Source organism: Petaurus breviceps, unplaced genomic scaffold (genome assembly GCF_028583685.1).
Source record: "Petaurus breviceps papuanus isolate PSGF00001 unplaced genomic scaffold, PetGlider_PUasm1.0 348892, whole genome shotgun sequence".
Taxonomy (NCBI): domain Eukaryota; kingdom Metazoa; phylum Chordata; class Mammalia; order Diprotodontia; family Petauridae; genus Petaurus; species Petaurus breviceps.
Window position 1 is genome coordinate 1 of NW_027186183.1, and position 19,043 is coordinate 19,043.

Below are 19,043 nucleotides of genomic sequence, written 5' to 3' on the forward strand. Positions count from 1 at the left end.
AATAACTGGCCGTGTAACCTTGAGCAAGTTACTTAACCCCGATTGCTTTAAAAAAAAAAAAAAGAATATAGTGTGTGGTAGCTGGTCATTTTACTGCATACTTGTAGACCCTGCTACTGAGGAGGCTGAGAGGGGTGAGGAATAACTTGAGAGGGAGTTATTTTGTTTTGTTTTGTTTTGTTGCCTTTTGGAGGGCACTTGAGGTTTTGTAACTTGCCCAAGTTTACACAGCTAGTTTTTTGTGTGTGTGTCTGTGTATAAGTGAAGTGTCTGAGGCCGGATCCAAACCCAGGTTCTCCGGACTCCAGGGCCGGCACTTCACTCACTTCGCCACCTAGCCGCCCCAGAGGGAGTTTTAAACTGTAGTAGCGCCAATGTCTATTGGGTGAACACAAAGTGAAGCACCATTATGTTGAGTTCCTGGTAATGGGGGACCTTTAGATTGAGTAAGAAAGATCTAATAGAACCAGGAATAGGTCAGAACTTCCATGAAGATAAGCAGTGATGTTAGACCTATAAAAGTTTCTGCTGTATTTCTAGCCTGGGAGATCAGAAGACCCAGTCTCCCCCACTATGCCGTCCACCTCAGTACAGTGTATGGAAAGAACACTAGATTTGGGTTTAAATTCCAGCTCTACTTCCTTCTCTATGAGCCTGGTCTAATACCTTAACACACCTTTATTGTGAGAGGATTTTAATTAGGTAGTCTTTAAGTGCTTTTTCCAGCTTTAAATTCTGTGTTTGCTGTATGCTTATTTTGTAGATAAATAAGTACATATTTTTCTAATCTTTTAAATATTTTTTTCCTGCAGAAAATAGCATTGGAAATGAAGATGATATTGTTTTCCAAAGAAAGAGTAAAAAGGTGAAAAAGGATCATCTAAAATCCCCCAAAATGAATCATTGAACAAAAATAACATATAATCAACTGGAAAGTTCCATTTCTTTCTAAAGAATGTTATCTTTTAATTTGTTTGAATAGGTTGGGAAGAGCAGTGATATTGAATCTCCTCTTTGTGCTGTCAAGAAATGTAGACGCCTACTAAGTACAGTAAGTTGGTATTCAATGAAATTGACTAAATCTAGTCATAGTGACTACCATTTACTTTGAATTTCTTTCTGGGTTCATCTCATTTGTGTCATTTTTTTTTTAAAGCAATCAGGGTTAAGTAACTTGCTCAAGGTTACACGGCCAGTTATTATTTTTGTGTGGGTGCCAAGTATGAGGCTGGAACCAATCCCAAGTCTCCCGAAGCTGGGGCCAGTACTCTTACTCACTGTGCCAAGCTGGCTGCCCCTATTTGTCTCATTTTAAAATTAAATGCATAATTGAAAAATTGAGAGGAGAACAAATGCCTTTTTCCTGTTGCTTCCTCATAATTCTTTCAAAGATTTACCCCCTTGAAAATAATTTTGCTCAGTAAAATATGTATATAATTCTTGAAATTTTTATTTTCTTTAAGGACTTTTGGACCTTGTTAGTAGTTTTGTTTACATTTATTTGACTCTTGCAGTCTTTGAAAAGACTGGTCATGTAATTAAATTCATGTGACTTTGTATACCTCAGTTTTAAGTAGGCCTATTATTAAAAAATTCTTCACAATAAAATGTGACTTTCCACTGACTACTTAGACTATAGGTACTAAAATGATTACCTAAGAACCTGGTGCATAGTAGGCACTTAATAAATACTTGGTCCCTTCCTTTCCCCTTCATGCTGAACATGCACCTAGGTCATACAGAATTGTCAAACTGAAAGAACCTCGGTGAAGTAGTGAAGTGCTTATTCACAGAACTTCATCTAACTCTTAGAGTAATCCCATAGTCTGATTTCTATCATACATTACACGTGTTACAGCTCTTGATGTTTTACTGTATAACCCAGCTTTCACAGAGATGTGAAGTTAGGTCCATTTTCTGAACTGTTTTCTATAGCCAGGTTGGTTATTACAATTATACCATGTTCAGCTATTTTGTTGTTATTATCTTTTCCCTTGAAAGTGTTGTTGTGCTATATTTTGTTTTTCTTTTTCTGCTTATTTCACTGAAACTGCTCTCTCCAAAGTTACCAGTGATCTCTTAATTGCCATATATGATTCTTTTCTTTAGTCTTTCTTTTTTCCCCTTTTTCTACCATCTGATACTTGGTATTTTCTCCTTTCTGGGTTTTGGTAACATGACTTTCTGCTGGTTTTCCTGTCATTTTATTTTCCATTCTAAATCCCTCTTCTCACTTCTTCCCCCAGCATCTGAGAAGGAAAGAAAGGAAAATCATTAGTGATATGTGTACATTAAAAAATAGGGTTTTTTTTTGAAGGGGGAGGCAAGACAGTTGGGTTTAAGTGACTTGCCCAAGGTCACACAGCTAGGTAAGAGTCACGTGTCTGAGGCCAGATTTGAACTCTGATCTTCCTGATGCCAGGGCCGGTGCTCTATTCACTGCACCATCTAGCTGTCCCACAAAATAGATTTTTACAATAGCCATGTTCTAAAGGGGGGAAAAAGCAGGAGAAAGAAAGAAATAGAAGAAATATTTCAATCTGTAATCTTGAAACCATCAATTCTCTTTCAGGAGGTGGATGCCATGTTTCACCATGAGTCCTTTGGTATTGTGGTTTATCATTATGTTTATCAGTTAAAAAATCTTTCATAGTTGATTATTTTTGTGGTTATTACTGTGTACGTTTTTTTTTTCCTTTCCTGCTCATTTTACTTTGCTTCAGTTCTTATTAGTCTAGCCTTCCCAGATTTTTCTAAAACCATTCCCCTCATTAAATTTTTTGTTTGTTTTTTGGAGGGCAGTTGGGGTTAAGTGACTTGCCCAAGGTCACATGGCAAGTTTTTGTGTTAAGTGTCTGAGGCCAGATCTGAACCCAGGTCCTCCTGACCCCAGGGCTGGTGTTCTATTCACTACGCTACCTAGCTGCCCCCAATCATTAATATTCATCTATTTTTCAGGTCAGTTTTTTTTCACCAGTGAGATATTTAACTTTTTCTCCAATATTTTTTTTTTCAGTTTTTGACTTTGTTTTTATTATTTATTGGTGTCTTATAGATTCATTTAGCTTTCATTTGGAAAATTCTAATTTTGAAAGAGTTATTTTCTTCTGTAAGATTTTGTACCTCTTTTACTAAGCTGTTAATTTTCTTCTCATATCTTCTATAGCTCTGTAGCAGCAAGCACCCCAAGCGTCCTCAGGGTTTGCTGCCAACACAGGTTCTTGGATCTGCTTTGATAAAGGAAAGCAACTCAGAATGGGTTAGCAAGCTTACTTTAATCAGTCAAATATATATCTTTTACCCAGTTCAGGGGAAAAGGTCAGCATTCTGAACTTCAAAGTATACAGGCAGAATTATCAAGACAGAAACAGATCAAGTAGACAGATTTCAAACTGGCCAACCATTACATCCATACCAAATCAACATCTGAGTTTTTCAAAGCTGGGGGGCCCTGGACAACGGCTTCCCAGAATCCAAGTCAAATCACAGAACACTTCTCAAAGTGAGCCCCAAAACAAAGCTACACATCAGGGCTTATATAGCCTTCTCCTGGCTCAGAGAATGTAACAACCCTCTGGACCCACTGGCCAATCAAAAAGTATCTACTGAAAAACAAGCCTCCCACCCCAGGCTCCTGGTGCACTTTAGCCTAAGGGCAGGGAAGATCTTTAAAATTTACATTCCCATTACAAGCTCTCATTTTTAAAAAAAATCTTTTTTTAGCATCTTCTTTAAATTAACCCTTCTAGGAATTCTTTTTGGATTTGTGTCCAGTTTACATTTTTTTCTTTGAGGGTTGGTATCTTTACACTATAATAATTGTAATAACATAATCTTTTAGTTTGTCTTATACAATTTTTTTCCTATTTATTTTAGTCAGAATCATCTAGTGATGAAAGTACAGATTTTTATAAACCAGTTCTAACTCAAGATGATTTCCAGAGCAATAACAGGAATCTTCCAGCAAGTATGAGAGCCCCCAAAAGTTGTAGAAACCCAAAAGTAAGTTTTCTAATTCTTTTCTAATAATTTTTTTTGTTTGTTTATGGACTTTAAGAAGATAATTAGCAACTTCTCTCCTAAAGTCTTCCTCTAATGCCTCATTATGGTTCCATATTACCCTGGGTTTACCAAAGCTATCTCATCTTGTCCTGCCGTGCTGGTCTGGCTTTGGAGAAGCAAAGCATATGCCTGTCATTCATGAATCAGCTTAACTGATTTTAGAGTACCTCAACACTAGGGTGGCTCCAGGGTGTTAGCATTTTTTTTTTTTACTGCAGCAATACTTGAGGACAAAGTTGTAGAGAGTTTGGGATATTAATAATATTAACTTATGTTTATTTAGTGTTCAAAAGATTATAAGGAAATTTGTGAGATTAGTGGTGGAAATATTATTGTCTTGATTTTACATATATGGAAACATAGCATTTGAAGTTGTTTTTTTCCCTAGATATATTTAAATGAGGTTGTTTCATGTTGTTTTACTGAAAAAAAAAATTTGAAAGGGAAAGCTTTCCTGAAACTTTGTCCTTAAGTATTTTTCATAATTACTGGTATAGTTTAAAACATCAGGAAAGAACTTTCTCTAGATGACCAATTACTAACTGGGAGTTTCCTCAATCTAATATTCTTTTCTGTCCCCTTTTTTTCTGTCTTGTTTTTTTTTTTTTAAGCAGTCGGGGTCAAGTAACTTGCTCAAGGTTACACGGCCAGTTATCTCTGGGTGTGGTGCTGAGTGTCTGAGCCCGGATTTGATCCCCAGGTCATCCCGACACTGGGGCTGGTGCTCTTACTCCCTGAGCCACCTGGCCGCCCCTCTGTCCCCTTTTATAGGACTGTTTTATCTCCCACCATAGAATGATCGCTTAGAAATTTTAAGATGTTCAAGTTTAATTAGAAATATGTAGTTTGCTGGCGTGAACCACGTCAGATCATTTGAATGTGATTCTTTATGAAGACCAGATTAAATTAGGTATTCTAGATGTATTTATCAGTATCATTTCCTGGTTTTTTGTTGTGTTTTTTCATGTAGACCGTTCTCATTGCTTTGGTACGGGTTTCTTCCAGATCTTTAAGAAAAATGAATACTTATTTTAAGTTGCTCCTTTATTTTTCTTAGCATGAAGGCAGGCAATTTTTAGATGAAGAAGCAGAGATTTCACAAGATACAGAAAATATTTCATCTGATGAAAGTGAAAAATCAGAAAATGAAGAAGATTCCTTATTAATTGACTTCCTAAATGATGGGACTCAACTTTCACAGGTTCTAAATGGTAAATAGCATTGTTATTGTTATTTTCCTTGTTTTAAAATCCTTTTGCCTTTGCTCATGGTCTAATTTTTATTTAATTTGCATTAGAAGCTATGCTTTACAAGCAATGATTATGGAAATATTACTATAATACAGTGTACTATAGTACGTTAAACTATTTTTTCAGTTCTTATTAAACTAACATCACTCAAAGGAGTTAAATTCCTTTTTTGGGGGGGGCAATTGGGGTTAAGTGACTTGCCCAAGGTCACACGACTAGGTTGTGGTTTGTTCTTTGGTTTTTTTTTTTTTGGTATGTGTGTGTTAAGTGTTTGATGCTGGATTTGAACTCAGGTCCTCCTAGCTCCAGGGCTGGTGCTCTATTCATTGTGCCACCTAGCCTCCTCAAAGGAGTTAAATTCTGCATTGTATATAAAATTCATAAACAGTTTTGCCTAATTTTTCTCTTGCATTCATTCCTTCTTCTCAACTGTAACTTTTACCATTGTAATTAAGTTCCTGATGACCTCTACATTGTCAGTTGTAGTAGGATCTTTACTGACTTTCCTGCCTTCACTTTCACTGTCCGTTCCTTCATCCAATCCTGAAAATAACTTCGCAGAGCATAGATTTGACCATATCACTTCTCTGGTCAAAAAACTTTACTTTTTCCACCTTGTCATTAGGATAAAGTACAAACTCCTTCTTTGGGTGTGTCAGTGGGATGGTGAATAAGCTGATCAGTCCTTGGGTTTAAATTACTGGGTGCTAAAAATGACGGTGGGAAAGACACAGTTATGAGGCTAAGAATAACTCAGGGAAATCAGCAGCCCTTATGTGGTCTTTTCTTTCTAATTATTATGTGGCACATATAGTTCTGGCTTCCTTTGACCCTGCTCATTATTAACAGTGCATGTTGGGGTGGCTACATGGATTAGTGAATACAACACCCGTCCTGGAGTCCGGAGGACCTGAGTTCAAATCCGGCCTCAAACACTTAATACTTACTAACTGTGTGACTTTGGGCAAATCCCTTAACCCCAATTGCCTTGCCTTTCCCCCTCAAAAAAAAAGGAAAGAAAAATGTACAAAAAAAAGGGCATGTCTACATGCAGGACAATTCCTTGATGGTAAATGGACCCCAAGCCCTCTGTGATGGAGAGGGTTTTGTATAACCTCTTGGGACTCAGTAAAGAGTTAAAGGTTACTGTTCTTAGAATTGTCTCCCAAGGAGCTCTCTGACCGACCCTTCTTTGGGGCTTAATAACTATCTCAAGGTAACATTCTCCCATGTTGGTCTCTTCCACAAAGTACAGTTTAGGAAAGAATCGGGAGCTAAGGACACTCTGAGTCCTCAGAACCAGAACCCTAAGCAGACGCCGCAGATACATGGCTCCCACATAAAAAGTATGAAGTTACTACAAATTTGGTCTTTGGAATCAATTCACAAGCTAGTAATTTATGAGCTCTCCTCTTTACCTGACAAACCTTAGAATTTAAGACTCTGTAGTTTGGTTCCATCCTCCCTCGTGTCATGAATGTAAATGATTCAATTATCATCTGGTTCTCAAATCCTTCCTGACCTTTTCTGACTCTACAAATTTTCAGAGACTTTCTCTCATGCCTAGAAAGCATTTCCCTCTTCATGGATGTATTAAAAACTTCTTTTTCTTAGAAGTTCTTCCTCATGTGTTGCTTCCTCCCTGAAGGTTTTTTCAGATCATTCTCTTACCCCTAAACTGAAATTAAATTACTTTTCTCATCTTTTACATCTGTTCTCCTCATCTTCTCACATTCTACTTTTTTGTCATTCTCCAAATTATATCTTTATGGATTTTGTAAAATGCCTTGCATTATAGTAAGCATTTAGAAATATTTATTTATTCAACCCAAATGTCAGTTTATCCATATTTTAGCCTTTAAGCTTTTAAAAGATTGCTTTCCAAAGGCACTTCCTGGTCCTTTGAAATAGGTGGTTAACATTTGCCAAGGAATATGATTTCTTTAAACTTAGATTAGGTTATAGTTAAGTGATCTTTGTGGTCACTATTTTAATGTGTTTTATTTATTTTAATTTTTAATTAAATAAATTTTATATATTTATATAACATTTTAATAAAATAAAATTATATACATAATATAAATAAAATAACAGTTTAAAATATTTTATTGTATATCATTTCATGTGTCTTTAATGTGTTATTAATTTCATGTGTCTTCAATGTGAATTAATTAAATTCTCTTTATATAGATTCTGAGATGAAAAGTGTTTATCTTCAGTCTGTTTGCAGTCCATTTGTAGGCAATATGTATAAAATGGTACACAAGAAATATGATTCCACGAATATTTTCTCACAGGTATGAATTTTCAATATGTAAAAATTTCCTGTTAATGTGGCTGAATGGGTTACTGAACAATATTTTGTAATCTCTTTTGTAATTATTTAAAATAAAGTCTGGGAAATTTTAGCAGTGATATCTGAAGGATGGAGAATTAGCTACATGAGTTTCCATGGGCCCTTTTAACCTAAAATTGTAATTGACTACAGGTATGTGACATCTGACATCTACTTACCTATAATTTTTACTTGTGGTTTTTAAAATTTTCCTATTTTGTCTGAATTTTGTTTTGAAAATGTCTCTTGCTTATGTATAACCTCTCCATAGCACAAACGCTAAGTGAAATGTATCATTTCTCATAGAGCTGAGCATACTGTAATACATATTTGCTTACTGAAGGACTAAACTATTTCCTGGGAATGTTTCCTGGGAATTATTGGTAAGAATAATCCAATAGTTTTTCTCCCCAGGTACTTAAATAGCATTTATTAAAGTGCCATATTCTATCTATACTGATATCCTTAGGATTATAGGTTTACAGCTGGAAGGGATGGTAGGAATCGTTTATTATACCGATTTTATTTTAAAGATTTAAGAAAACTTAGGCCCAGGGTGTCATAGTGAAATAAAATTGTATATGTAATAAGTGGCTAAGCCAGGATTAGAAACCAGACTTCCTAACTCCAAATCCAGTATGCAGGGTAGGATTGATGTTAGCTCTAGTTTACTTTTCTTTCATGATGAAGAGAATAAGGCTTATTCTCTGGAAATATATTAACACTTGGTTTTAAGCTGGTGATAGGTAACTTCTAGTATACTAATGCTTACCAGAAGTCCTCTTTATAGTTAAAGATAACTAGTACTTTGATATTTATCACCAGTAATTTTGGGACCATGTTACTCCATGGTGTTTTGTGAAATACTTTGATTTATTACCCACTTTGTGAAAGTATTAATTTTTTCTTACCTTTAAATGACAAAAAAGCCTATATTATAGTTGATATCTATAGGTTACCTCCTAAAAAATTTATCTTCTTTAATAAAAAAGCCTTCAAACAGTATAATTTAAATCTGCAAATATATAGTTTCATTTGCTAGCTAACCTCTTTAGTTTCTTTTAATAGTAATGCAACAAATATAGTAGATGATCAGTAAATACTTGGACTACAGTGAGAAATTTAAAATTCTGTTATGTTTATTTTGAAATTTTTTTCCCATAGATTCCTGAACAAGATGAAACTTATTTGGAGGACAGCTTCTGTGTTAATGATGAGGAAGAACATCCTATCAATGATTCAAGTGAAGAAGTATGTGTTTATTTCAACTTATTAAACGAAGACAGCTTTGTTGATGGAAGGAAAAAATACCATACACGACGTTCACCAAAACTAAAGCGAAGTAGGACCCAGAATAATTTTGCATTTAAAAAAAAGAAACTATCCAGAATTATTATACCTGATGATTCAAGTGAAGAAGAAAACATCGTTAATGTTAATGACAAAACAGAATCTGATAATGTAATTAGTGACATAAGCATTTGTAGCAAAACAGAAAAACAAGATGATTGTCTCCAAAAATCATTACTTTCTGAGTCTTTGAAGAGAGACAAAGTATTTGTTGAGCCAAATATTGTTAATAATTCAATCAAGGAGGAGCAGAAGGAACCACTTAATATCAAGTGCACAGTTTCTAAAGCTCTAGACACAAAACCCCAGTGTAATAATAAAATTAGACCTTTATTGAATGCTGTTTCACTGAAAGACTGCAAAAATTTTACAGCCCAGCCCAAGGTATGAACCAATAAGAAATTATCATGTTCTCATAAATTTTAACATGTTTTTGTTTTATGTCACAGGACTTCCTTAAGTCCAAGTAAAAGATAACACAACTCTTCAAACATGCATGTGGAACTTTGAAGTGTTACATTGAACTGTGGCAGTGATTAATACGGGATGTTTAGTTTTATGTTCCAAGTGTGCTCCTTATGATTTTGGATTTTGCCCCTTTGAGAAATTCCATTCCCCTCTTACACTTATGATATTTGTGTATGATTCATACATAATGTGTATAATTCGTCATTACATATTATTAAAAGAAGGCGATCCACCCTTCTTTGTATAAAAGAAAGAGTAAGAATCAGATTTATGATTAAAGTCATTTGTTCCTGTTCCTCTGCCCCCTCCTCTCTTTACCAGTGCCAGTGTCCAACAATTTCTTTCCTTTTAATTGTCATTCCTCCCAAGTTGAATCATGTTTTGCTTATGAAAATTCCCTCCCTAATTTTCCTCTCCCTCTTTTATATCTCTTCTAGCCCTTCTCCCCAATCTGTTTCCTAGTTCCTGATTCCCTGACAAATTTAATGCATTTCTATGCCAGTTGTAGTGGTTCTGAGAAGAATAAGTTCATGAGATGCCTGATCTCTTAACTCCTTTCTTCATTTTTTTTGTATGCTAGTATAAGTCTTGAAGAGTTGCAAACTGCTAACAATAACATGAACGAATGTTCCATATTACTAATCATAAGAGAATTGCAAATCACTTCACACCCTATAAGGTGGCAAAGATGATAATGGATGGGAATAATAATAATAATAGACTGCAAAAATTTTATAGTCCAGCCCAAAATATGAATTAATAAAAATCCATCATGTTTTCATAATTTGTCCTTACATTTTGTATAAGGAAGGGGATCTACCCTTCTTTGTATAAAAGAAAGAGAAAGAGAAGGAATCAAATTTATTCTACAGCAGTATTTTCCTTTTTTGCTCACTTTTGTTTTCTGAAATCAACTAAATGGAACAAAATATAAGTACAGGTCCTATGTTTGTCTTATTTAGTTCCCCTTATGGCCCTTGAAGGTATATTATTTAGCCCCTTCAGATGTATTTACCTGTTCAAATATATTTACCTTTCCAAGTTTCTTTTGACTCCTTTGTTTATATTTCAAAGTTTCTATTCAGCTATTATCTTTTCTTCAGTAGCTTAAAAGTCTTCTGATATTTAAATGTCCTTTTTTCTCCTTGTAGGATTATGTTCACTTTTGCAGGGCACGTTATTCTTGATTATAAACTTTTTTCTTCTACCTTTTGGAATATCATATTGTTCCAAGATTTTTTCTCCTTTTTAAAATAAAGAAGTCTTTCCGAGTCTTTGAAGTGGTTCCCTGGTGCTCGAACCCTTTCTTTCTGGCTACTTTTCCTTTTTTTTCAAAACCTGGATGCTCTATATTTTGACTGTGATATTCCTGGAAATTTTCATTTTGGAGTTTCTGTTAGGAGGTAATTGGTAGATTCCTTCTATTTTTACCTTGCCCTCTGGTTTAAATAGGTGGGCAGTTTTATGATTTCTTGAAATATGATTTCCAGGTTTTTTACTTGTTCATGGTTTTCAGAAAATCCAGTGATTCTTAAATTTTTTCTCCTGCCCAATTTTTCAAATCATTTTTTTAAACAATAGATGCCATACATTTTCCTCCATTTTTCGAATGTTAATTTTGTTTTTTTTTTGTTTTGTATAGTGAATATATTCTGACTATTCCATTCTATTTTTTTAGGCAGTGTGTTAATTGGATAAGGATTTTCCACCTTTTGTTCTAAGATTTCTCCTTCATGATTTTTGCTCCCAAATTCTTTTTCTGAGATAAGTTTTATTACCATATTTTCCCCTGGTATCCCTCCCCATATTTTTTTCTCAGAGAGCTATCCTTTATAACAAATATTTTTTTAAGAAGAAAAAAAAAGGAAGAGAAGGAAAATCTAGCTTAACCAATCAATATGCTGAAAAAGTCTCAAAATATATAGTAGACCTTCCACTCCCGAAAAGGTGTGGGCAGTGAGGGGTGTCTTCTTTTATCTCTTCTTCGGAGCTATGTTTGTTCTTTGTAATTTTACTATATTCAGTTCTGATTTTTTTGTCCTGATTCTTTTCATTTACATTTATGTAGTCTGTGTGTATGTTGTTTTCTTTGCTTCATTTTGTGTTCGTTTATATAGACTTTTCCATACTTTTCTGTATTTGTCATATTTGTAATTTCTTCTAACCCAATAATATTCTATTATATTCATGTACCACAATTTATTTGGTTATTTCCCACAATATCTTCTATGTTGTTTCTACTTTTATGCTATCAGAAAAAGTACTGCTATAAATATTTTGGTATAATGGGAACTTTCTTCTTATCAGTGGCTTCCTTGGGGTAGAAACCTAGTAATGGAATTTCTGGGTCAAAGGATATGGACATTTTAGTTACTTTATTTGCATATTTCCAAATTGCTTTCTATATAGATTCACAGCTTCACCAACAGTGCACTAGTATCTGTCTTTCCAGAACCCCTCCAACATTGACTATTCCTATCCTTCATCATCTTTACCAATTTGCAGGGTGTGAAGTGAAACTTCAAGGTTGTTTTGATTTGCAATTCTGTTATGATTAGTAATTTGGAACATTGTTTCATATCATTGCTAATAATTTACAATTCTTTGAGAACTATTTGTTCATATCCTTTGTCCAAATACTTCATTTATTGTGAATGACTTTGGGGGGGGGGCGGTGTATTTGAATCTGAATGTATGTATCAGTGTGTTTGTATATGGACATGTGTGTGTATATAAATATATATACATATAATATTAAACCCTTGTCAGAGAAATTTGATGCAGGTTTTTTTTTTCTCCATTTGACTGCTTCCTTTCTTATCATAGGCACAAAAATTTTGTTTTCATGTAATCAAACTTATCTCTCTCTTTTATCTTTTGTAATTGCCTCTTTCCTTTGTTTAGTTAAGAATATACCCCCTACGGGTGGCCAGGTGGCTCAGTGAGTAAGAGCACGGGCCCCAGAGTCCAGATGACTTGGGATCGAATCTGGGCTCAGATACTTACCACCACACCCAGAAATAACTGGCCGTGTAACCTTGAGCAAGTTACTTAACCACAATTGCTTAAAAACCCCAATTGCTTTAAAAAAAGAAAAAGAATACACCTCCTACTATAACTGTGAAAGATATATGATATGCTTCTCTTTTAATTTTTTAATAGTATGATCTTTAATATTATGGTCATATGTCCACTTATAAGAATGTATTGTAAAATATGGCATAGAGATCTTGGTCCAAGCCTAATTTCTACTAGACTTCTAGCTTAGCCAACAGTTTTTATCAAATAGAGTTTCTTTTGTAAGTAATTTGACTTCTGGTGTATCAAACCCTGGATTATTGAATTGTTATTTCTGATTCTCTTTTACCTGTTCCGTTGACATGCTCTCTCTTTTCCTCTTCCTCTCTCTCTCTCTCTCTCTCTCTTCTTCCTCCCTTCTCTACCCCCCCCTCCCCAAATAGCAGATTGTTTTGATGATTGCTACTTTATAATATAAAGGTTTGGAAATGCTTTTTCTCCCCTATCTTCTTTGATAATTTTATTTGTATAACATTAGAAGTGGAAACTAACTTTGGTATGTAATTTTTATTATATTGGCACCATCTATTCATGAACACTGAATATTTCTCCAGCTATGGAAATTATCTTTTACTTCTTTAATGAGAACTTAGTAATCAGATCTTTACAAGTTTACTTATTGCTTTGGTGTCTTGATCTCCAGATAGTTTGTGCATTTTATAGTTATTTGGAATTACTTGTAAAAGCAATTTTTAACCTTTATTCTTTTTTTCCTACAATTTTGAGTCCCATATTTTTTTCCAGCCTCTCTTCCCTCCCCCATAATTAAAATGGAAAGCAGTTTGATAAAGGTTATACATGTAAAGTCATGTAAAATATATTTTCATATTACTCACATTATGAAAGAAAACACAGCCAAAAAAACCCAAGAAAAATAAAGAGAGTAAAATAACAATATGCTTCCATCTACATTCAGATTCCATCAGTCTTTTCTCTGGAAAAGAGAATTTCTTCATTTTTTTTTTCATCATAGGTCCTTCAGAATTGTCTTGGATCTTTGTATTTCTGTGTATAGCTAAGTAATTCGTAGTTGATCATCCTTACAACACTACTGTTAGTGTGTACAGTGTTTTGGTTCTGTTCACTTTGCATCAGTTCATGTAAATCTTTTCCAGGATTTTCTGAAATCATTCTACTTGTCTTTTCTTTCTTTTTTTTTTTTTAAAGCAATTGGGGTTAAGTAACTTGCTCAAGGTTACACGGCCAGTTATTTCTGGGTGTGGTGCTGAGTATCTGAGCCCGGATTTGATCCAGGTCATCCCGACACTGGAGCCGGTGCTCTTACTCGCTGAGCCACCTGGCCGCCTCTAAGCAATTGGGGTTAAGTAACTTGCTCAAGGTTACCCGGCCAGGTGTTTCTGGGTGGGTGCTAAGTGTCTGAGCCTGGGATTCGATCCCCAGGTCATCCCGACACTGGAGCTGGTGCTCTTACTTGCTGTGTACCTGGCCGCCCCTTGCTTGTCTTTTCTTATAGCACAATAATATTGTATTACAATGATATACCACAACTTAGTCAGCTATTCCACATTTGAAAAGTATCCCCTCAATTTCCAATTCTTTGCCACCATAAAAAGAGCTGCTATAAATATTTTTGTACATATAGGTCTTTTCTTCCTTTTCTTTTTCTCTGATGTTTTTGGGATACAGACCTAGTAGTGGTACTGTTGGGTCAAAGGTATGTCCATAGTTTGATTGTCCAAATGGCTCTTGAATGGTTTGGATCGGTTCACAGCTCCACCCAGAGTACATTAATGTCCCAATTTGCCCACATTCCTTCCAGCATTAGATATGAAGTGGTGGCTCAGAGTTGTTGTTATAATTTGAATTTTTCTAATCAGTAGTGATTTAGAACTTTTTAAAAATATAATTATAGATAGCTTTGATTTCTTCATCAGAAAACTACCTATTCAGGAAATAGTTTTATCTCTCTTCTACTTCTCTTTATACCTTTAGTTCCTTTCTTTTGTCTTATTGCCATTGTTAGCATTTCCATAACTGTATCAAATAGTGGCAAGAGTTGGCATCTTTTGGACTTCATATTTACCGGGAGAGGCTTTCACAATCTGATGCTGAGTGAACCAGGAGAAATTTGTACATAGTTACAGACACAATGTATGTGTGACGACCAGCTTTAATAGACTGGACTTTTCTCAGCAATGCAAACCCAAAGGACTCATGATGGAGAGAGATGTCTCCATGCAGAGAAAGAACTGAATTTGAATCCAGATTGAAGCAAACTACCTGTTCTTTTTCTTTTTATTGCTTGGTTTTGTTTCCTCTTTCCCACTGTTCATTCCATCTGATACGGTCCTTCTTTATAACCTGACTAATGTCTGATGGGAAAGTATTTGCAGATCCTTTACTTGGTTGTATGCTGCCATGGTGGGGGGAGGGGAGGGAAGGAGAGAAAATTTGAAACTCGAGGAATTGTGGAACTGAATCTTGTAAGCAAAAAGTAAACAAACAAATTAATAAAGACCAAAAAAATAAAAGAAAAATGGAGAAAAAAAAGAGTTGCATCTTTGCAAACTCCTGTTCCTCAATAGCTAGCATACACCCACCCCTATGACAGCTTTCCTGACCTAATGATTCTGAGTCCTGGCTATCATTCTATAAAACCTATGCCCTTCCACTTCCCTCTCCCTTATTCCCCTAGACTCTGTCCTGGGCTTCCTTCCTTTATAACTTGTACCCTTCCTCACCCGTCCCTTTCCAGTCTTGTATTTTACGACTCTGATCTGTTTGCTGTTCAGTGCGTAAAGCACTCCCATCTTCTCACTTTGCATTTTCACTGGTCCTCCCCTGTGCTTGGAACGTTCTTCCTCATTTCCAGCTCCTGCTTTTTTACTTTCTTCAGTTCTCAGATAGAATCCCACCTTCTGCAAGAAGTCTTACCTGGTCTCCCTTAATATTAGTGCCTTCTCTCTGCGATAGTTTCCAATTTGTCCTATGTATTGCTTGTTTGTATGCAGCCATTTGCAAGTTGTCTCCTCCACAAACTACGTTCCATCTTTCAACTCTGGGCATTTTCTGTGGACAGTCTTCCATGCTTAGAATGCTCTCCCTCCCTTCCTTTATGTCCCAACTAAAATTTTTCCTTGAGGGCAAGAACTGTTTTTCTCCCTTTTGTATCCCCAGTGCTTAACACATAACCTGGCACATAGGAGGCACTTAATAAATGCTTATTGGATTTAATTCTCTGTGAAGACTGTGAGCTCCTTGAAAGCAAGCACTGTTTTTTGGCCTTTCTTTGTATCCTTCATTTTTATCACAGTGCCCCTCACTGAACAGGAACTTAATAAAATACTTTTTAGTTTGCTCTTACAGGATGTCCTCATAGTGATTAATTTCATAAAAACTAGATGTGCAAAGAGTAGAATCTTTACCATACTTTATTTGCCATGAAAATCTTTTGAACTGCACAAAAGTTTATAGGCTGTTATGTGACAAAGGACTTAAATTTAAGTGGAATTTATCTTTTTATTTTTTCCTGCTTTGTTTTGTTATTAATATGCAGAAGGACTGATGAATTGTATGGATTTATTTTTTATCTTGAAACTTTTTGATGAAGTTGTTAATTATTTCATTAGTTTTTAAGCTGAATCTTTCTAAACTATCATGTCATCTACAGAGCGATGACTTTGTCTCATCTTTGCCTGTGCTTGTTGTCTCAGTTCCTTTTTGTCTTGTTTCTATTAGCTCACAGTTCAATACTATTTCAGATAATAGTGATGGTGATGGATATCTTTGTTTTGTTCTTGATCTTATTGGGAAAGCTTTTAGTTAATCCCTGTTATAGATAATGCTGACTCTTAGTTTTAGATAGATTTTAATTGTCTTATTAAGGAACAATCCATTCCTTTGTTTTCTGGGTTGGTTTTTTTTTAGAGGAATGGGTATTGAATCGTGTTCAGATTATTTTCTGCATCTTTTCATATAATCACATGATTTTTGTTATTGTTAGTATGGTCAGTTGTGATGATAGTTTTCCTAAATTAAACAGCACTGCATTCCTGGTATTGATCACAACTTCTTATTTTAACTCTTTATATTTGAATCTTTCTGTTTATTTCAAGGATATTTTTGTGAATAGCATGTTATTATGTGCTGCTTTCTAACCCATTCTGTTATCCTCTTCTGTTTGAGTGAATTTATCCTGTTCACACATTCACAGTTAAAATAAAATGACATAGTTAATTGTGTCGTTTCCCCTAGGCTATTCTCTCATATTTTTCCTTCCCCTTGTTTCCCTACTTACACCCTCTGTAGAGAAGTGGGTGGGTGGGTAGGTGGTATGAGGAGTGCACTCAGTACCAGCACTCTAAGTTTGTTGCAGTCTGCTTCCTTCCCCTGCTCCACTTCTCTTTCCCTCATCCAGACCCAGCCACATATTTCTATCTTTTCTTTCTTTCATACCCCTTTTGAGATCATCTTTGCAGTTAGTTTGTTTTGCTTACTGCTAATTCTCTCTTAATCTTTCTTCTTACTCTTTCCTTCCTCTTCCCCTTTTCTTCTTGTTTTTTTTTTGTTTAGTAAAATGCATTTTTGTACCCAACTATATGTGTATGTTTTAGTATTCTTCCCTCTTTTGACTAGTTTGGATGAGAATGAGCTTCCAATCACCACCTCTTTCCATATCCCTTGTTTGTCTTCTACTTGTATACTCAGATTACATGAGATGATTTCCTCCAGTGTATTCCTATTTGATACCTAAACCAGAGAGAGGCAAAACAGAGAAAACTGTAGGCTATATACCTAATGAACATTGATGCAAAAAAAGTTAAAATACTAGAAAGGAGATCACAACCATATTTAACAAAGATTATACATAATAACCCGATTAAGATTTATATTAGGAATGCAAGTTTGGTTCTGTATTAGGAAAACTATCAATATATTATTAATCATCAATTATTCATCTATATTTTAATAACAAGAATAGCAAAAACCCTATGACTATATCAACAGGTTTCAGAAAAAGTATTTGACAAGATATGTTGTCATCTGTGCCTGGAATGCTATGAAGGCTAAACTTAAAAAAAATGTACTATTTATTGAAGATGTGCTTACTAGCCAATGTAATAAAAGTGTAGTTTCATGATGAATTCAAGGTTATATATTAAAATTTTATCAACTTAATGCCAAACCATGTCAAAATAAGTGATTACAACTAAAAGAGAACAAAGGATTATACTAAAAATATTTTAAGATAAAAAATTTTAAAAATCCTTTATTTTTAAGTTCATCCCCTCCTTATAAGAAGTTGAGTGATGTTCAATCTTGATTTTGAAGGGCTCATGGTTTTTCACTTCACTGATCATATTTCTGAAGTCTTCCATAGTTGTTTTTCTCTAATGTTATGATTTTAGAAATTGTTCTTTTAGTTTTGCTCACTTTCCTCAGCATCAATTCATAAAAACCTTCCAATTTCTTCTGAAATTATCCATTTTATCATTTCTTATGGAACAATAACATTCCATTACATTTGCATGACACAATGTATAACTTTCTGGGCATAATTCTAAATTGTTTTCATTTTATATGAGTTTCTATCTTTATAGCTATTCTTTGAATTCTCTGTACTACTGTCATGTCATTTTTCATTTTCATTGATAGTTTTAAAAAATTTGTATAAATAGGAAGAGAATATGGGTTTTTCTGTCTGAATATTCTTTATGCATGTTTTCTTTTTTCCCTCCCAGCTTCATAGTGATCTGGAGGATGTTAATTCAAAACCTTTAATGTTATGTGGTTCCAGTTCAACGGGAAATTTGGATTTTACACCTACTTCACTTGGACTTCCAGAGAAAAGGCAAACAACCTGTATTCTTGTGGATAGCCGGGAAATCTCCTCTGGTTCAGAAGTAATTTCCTTTTTGAGAACCATTCATGGATTAGAAGTGGAAGTTTGCACACTCAATGGCTGTGATTACATTGTTAGCAACCGAATGGCAGTGGAAAGAAAATTTCAATCAGAGATGATAAATAATATGAATAGAAGTAAACTTATTGAGAAGATTCAGTATTTGCAGAATATATTTGAAAGAATATGTGTGATTGTTGAAAAAGACAGAGAAAAAACAGGTTTGTATTTAAATGATGTTTTTCCATGTTTCTTAGGTTAAAAAAAAAAAAGGCAGGGGGTGGCTAGGTGGTGAAGTGAATAGTGTACCAGCCCCGGAGTCAGGAGGACCTGAGTTCAAATCTGGCCCCAGAAAACTAGCTGTGTGACCTTGGGCAAGTCACTTAACCCCAATTACCCCACCTTCCCCCCTCCAAAAATCCAAAAAAAAAAGGGGGGGGGGGCAAAAACCATTTCTTTGCCTTTAAAGTATAGCCAGTCTGGGGCACTATATAAATGTTAGCTATTATTAAATAGCATTGAAACAAGGAAATTTAGTAGGGACATAAATTAGTATTAATGCAATGAAAATATCAACCAAATGTCCCTACTAAATGTCATTGTTTCAATACTATTTAATGATAGCTGAAGGGGCGGC

At 34.8% G+C, this 19,043-nt stretch overlaps 1 protein-coding gene across 1 annotated transcript; it reads left to right on the forward strand.

The window, feature by feature from the left end:
* Positions 1–812: 812 nt before the first annotated feature.
* LOC138168000 (Fanconi anemia group M protein-like) lies at positions 813–18,789 on the forward strand (the record flags this gene model as incomplete). The annotated part of the gene is made up of 7 exons (XM_069096971.1): positions 813–865; positions 983–1,051; positions 3,877–4,002; positions 5,120–5,273; positions 7,503–7,609; positions 8,812–9,381; positions 18,246–18,789. Coding segments are annotated over 7 exons (1,502 nt in total), but the record flags the coding sequence as incomplete, so codon positions are not given.
* Between the last annotated feature and the right edge of the window lie 254 nt (positions 18,790–19,043).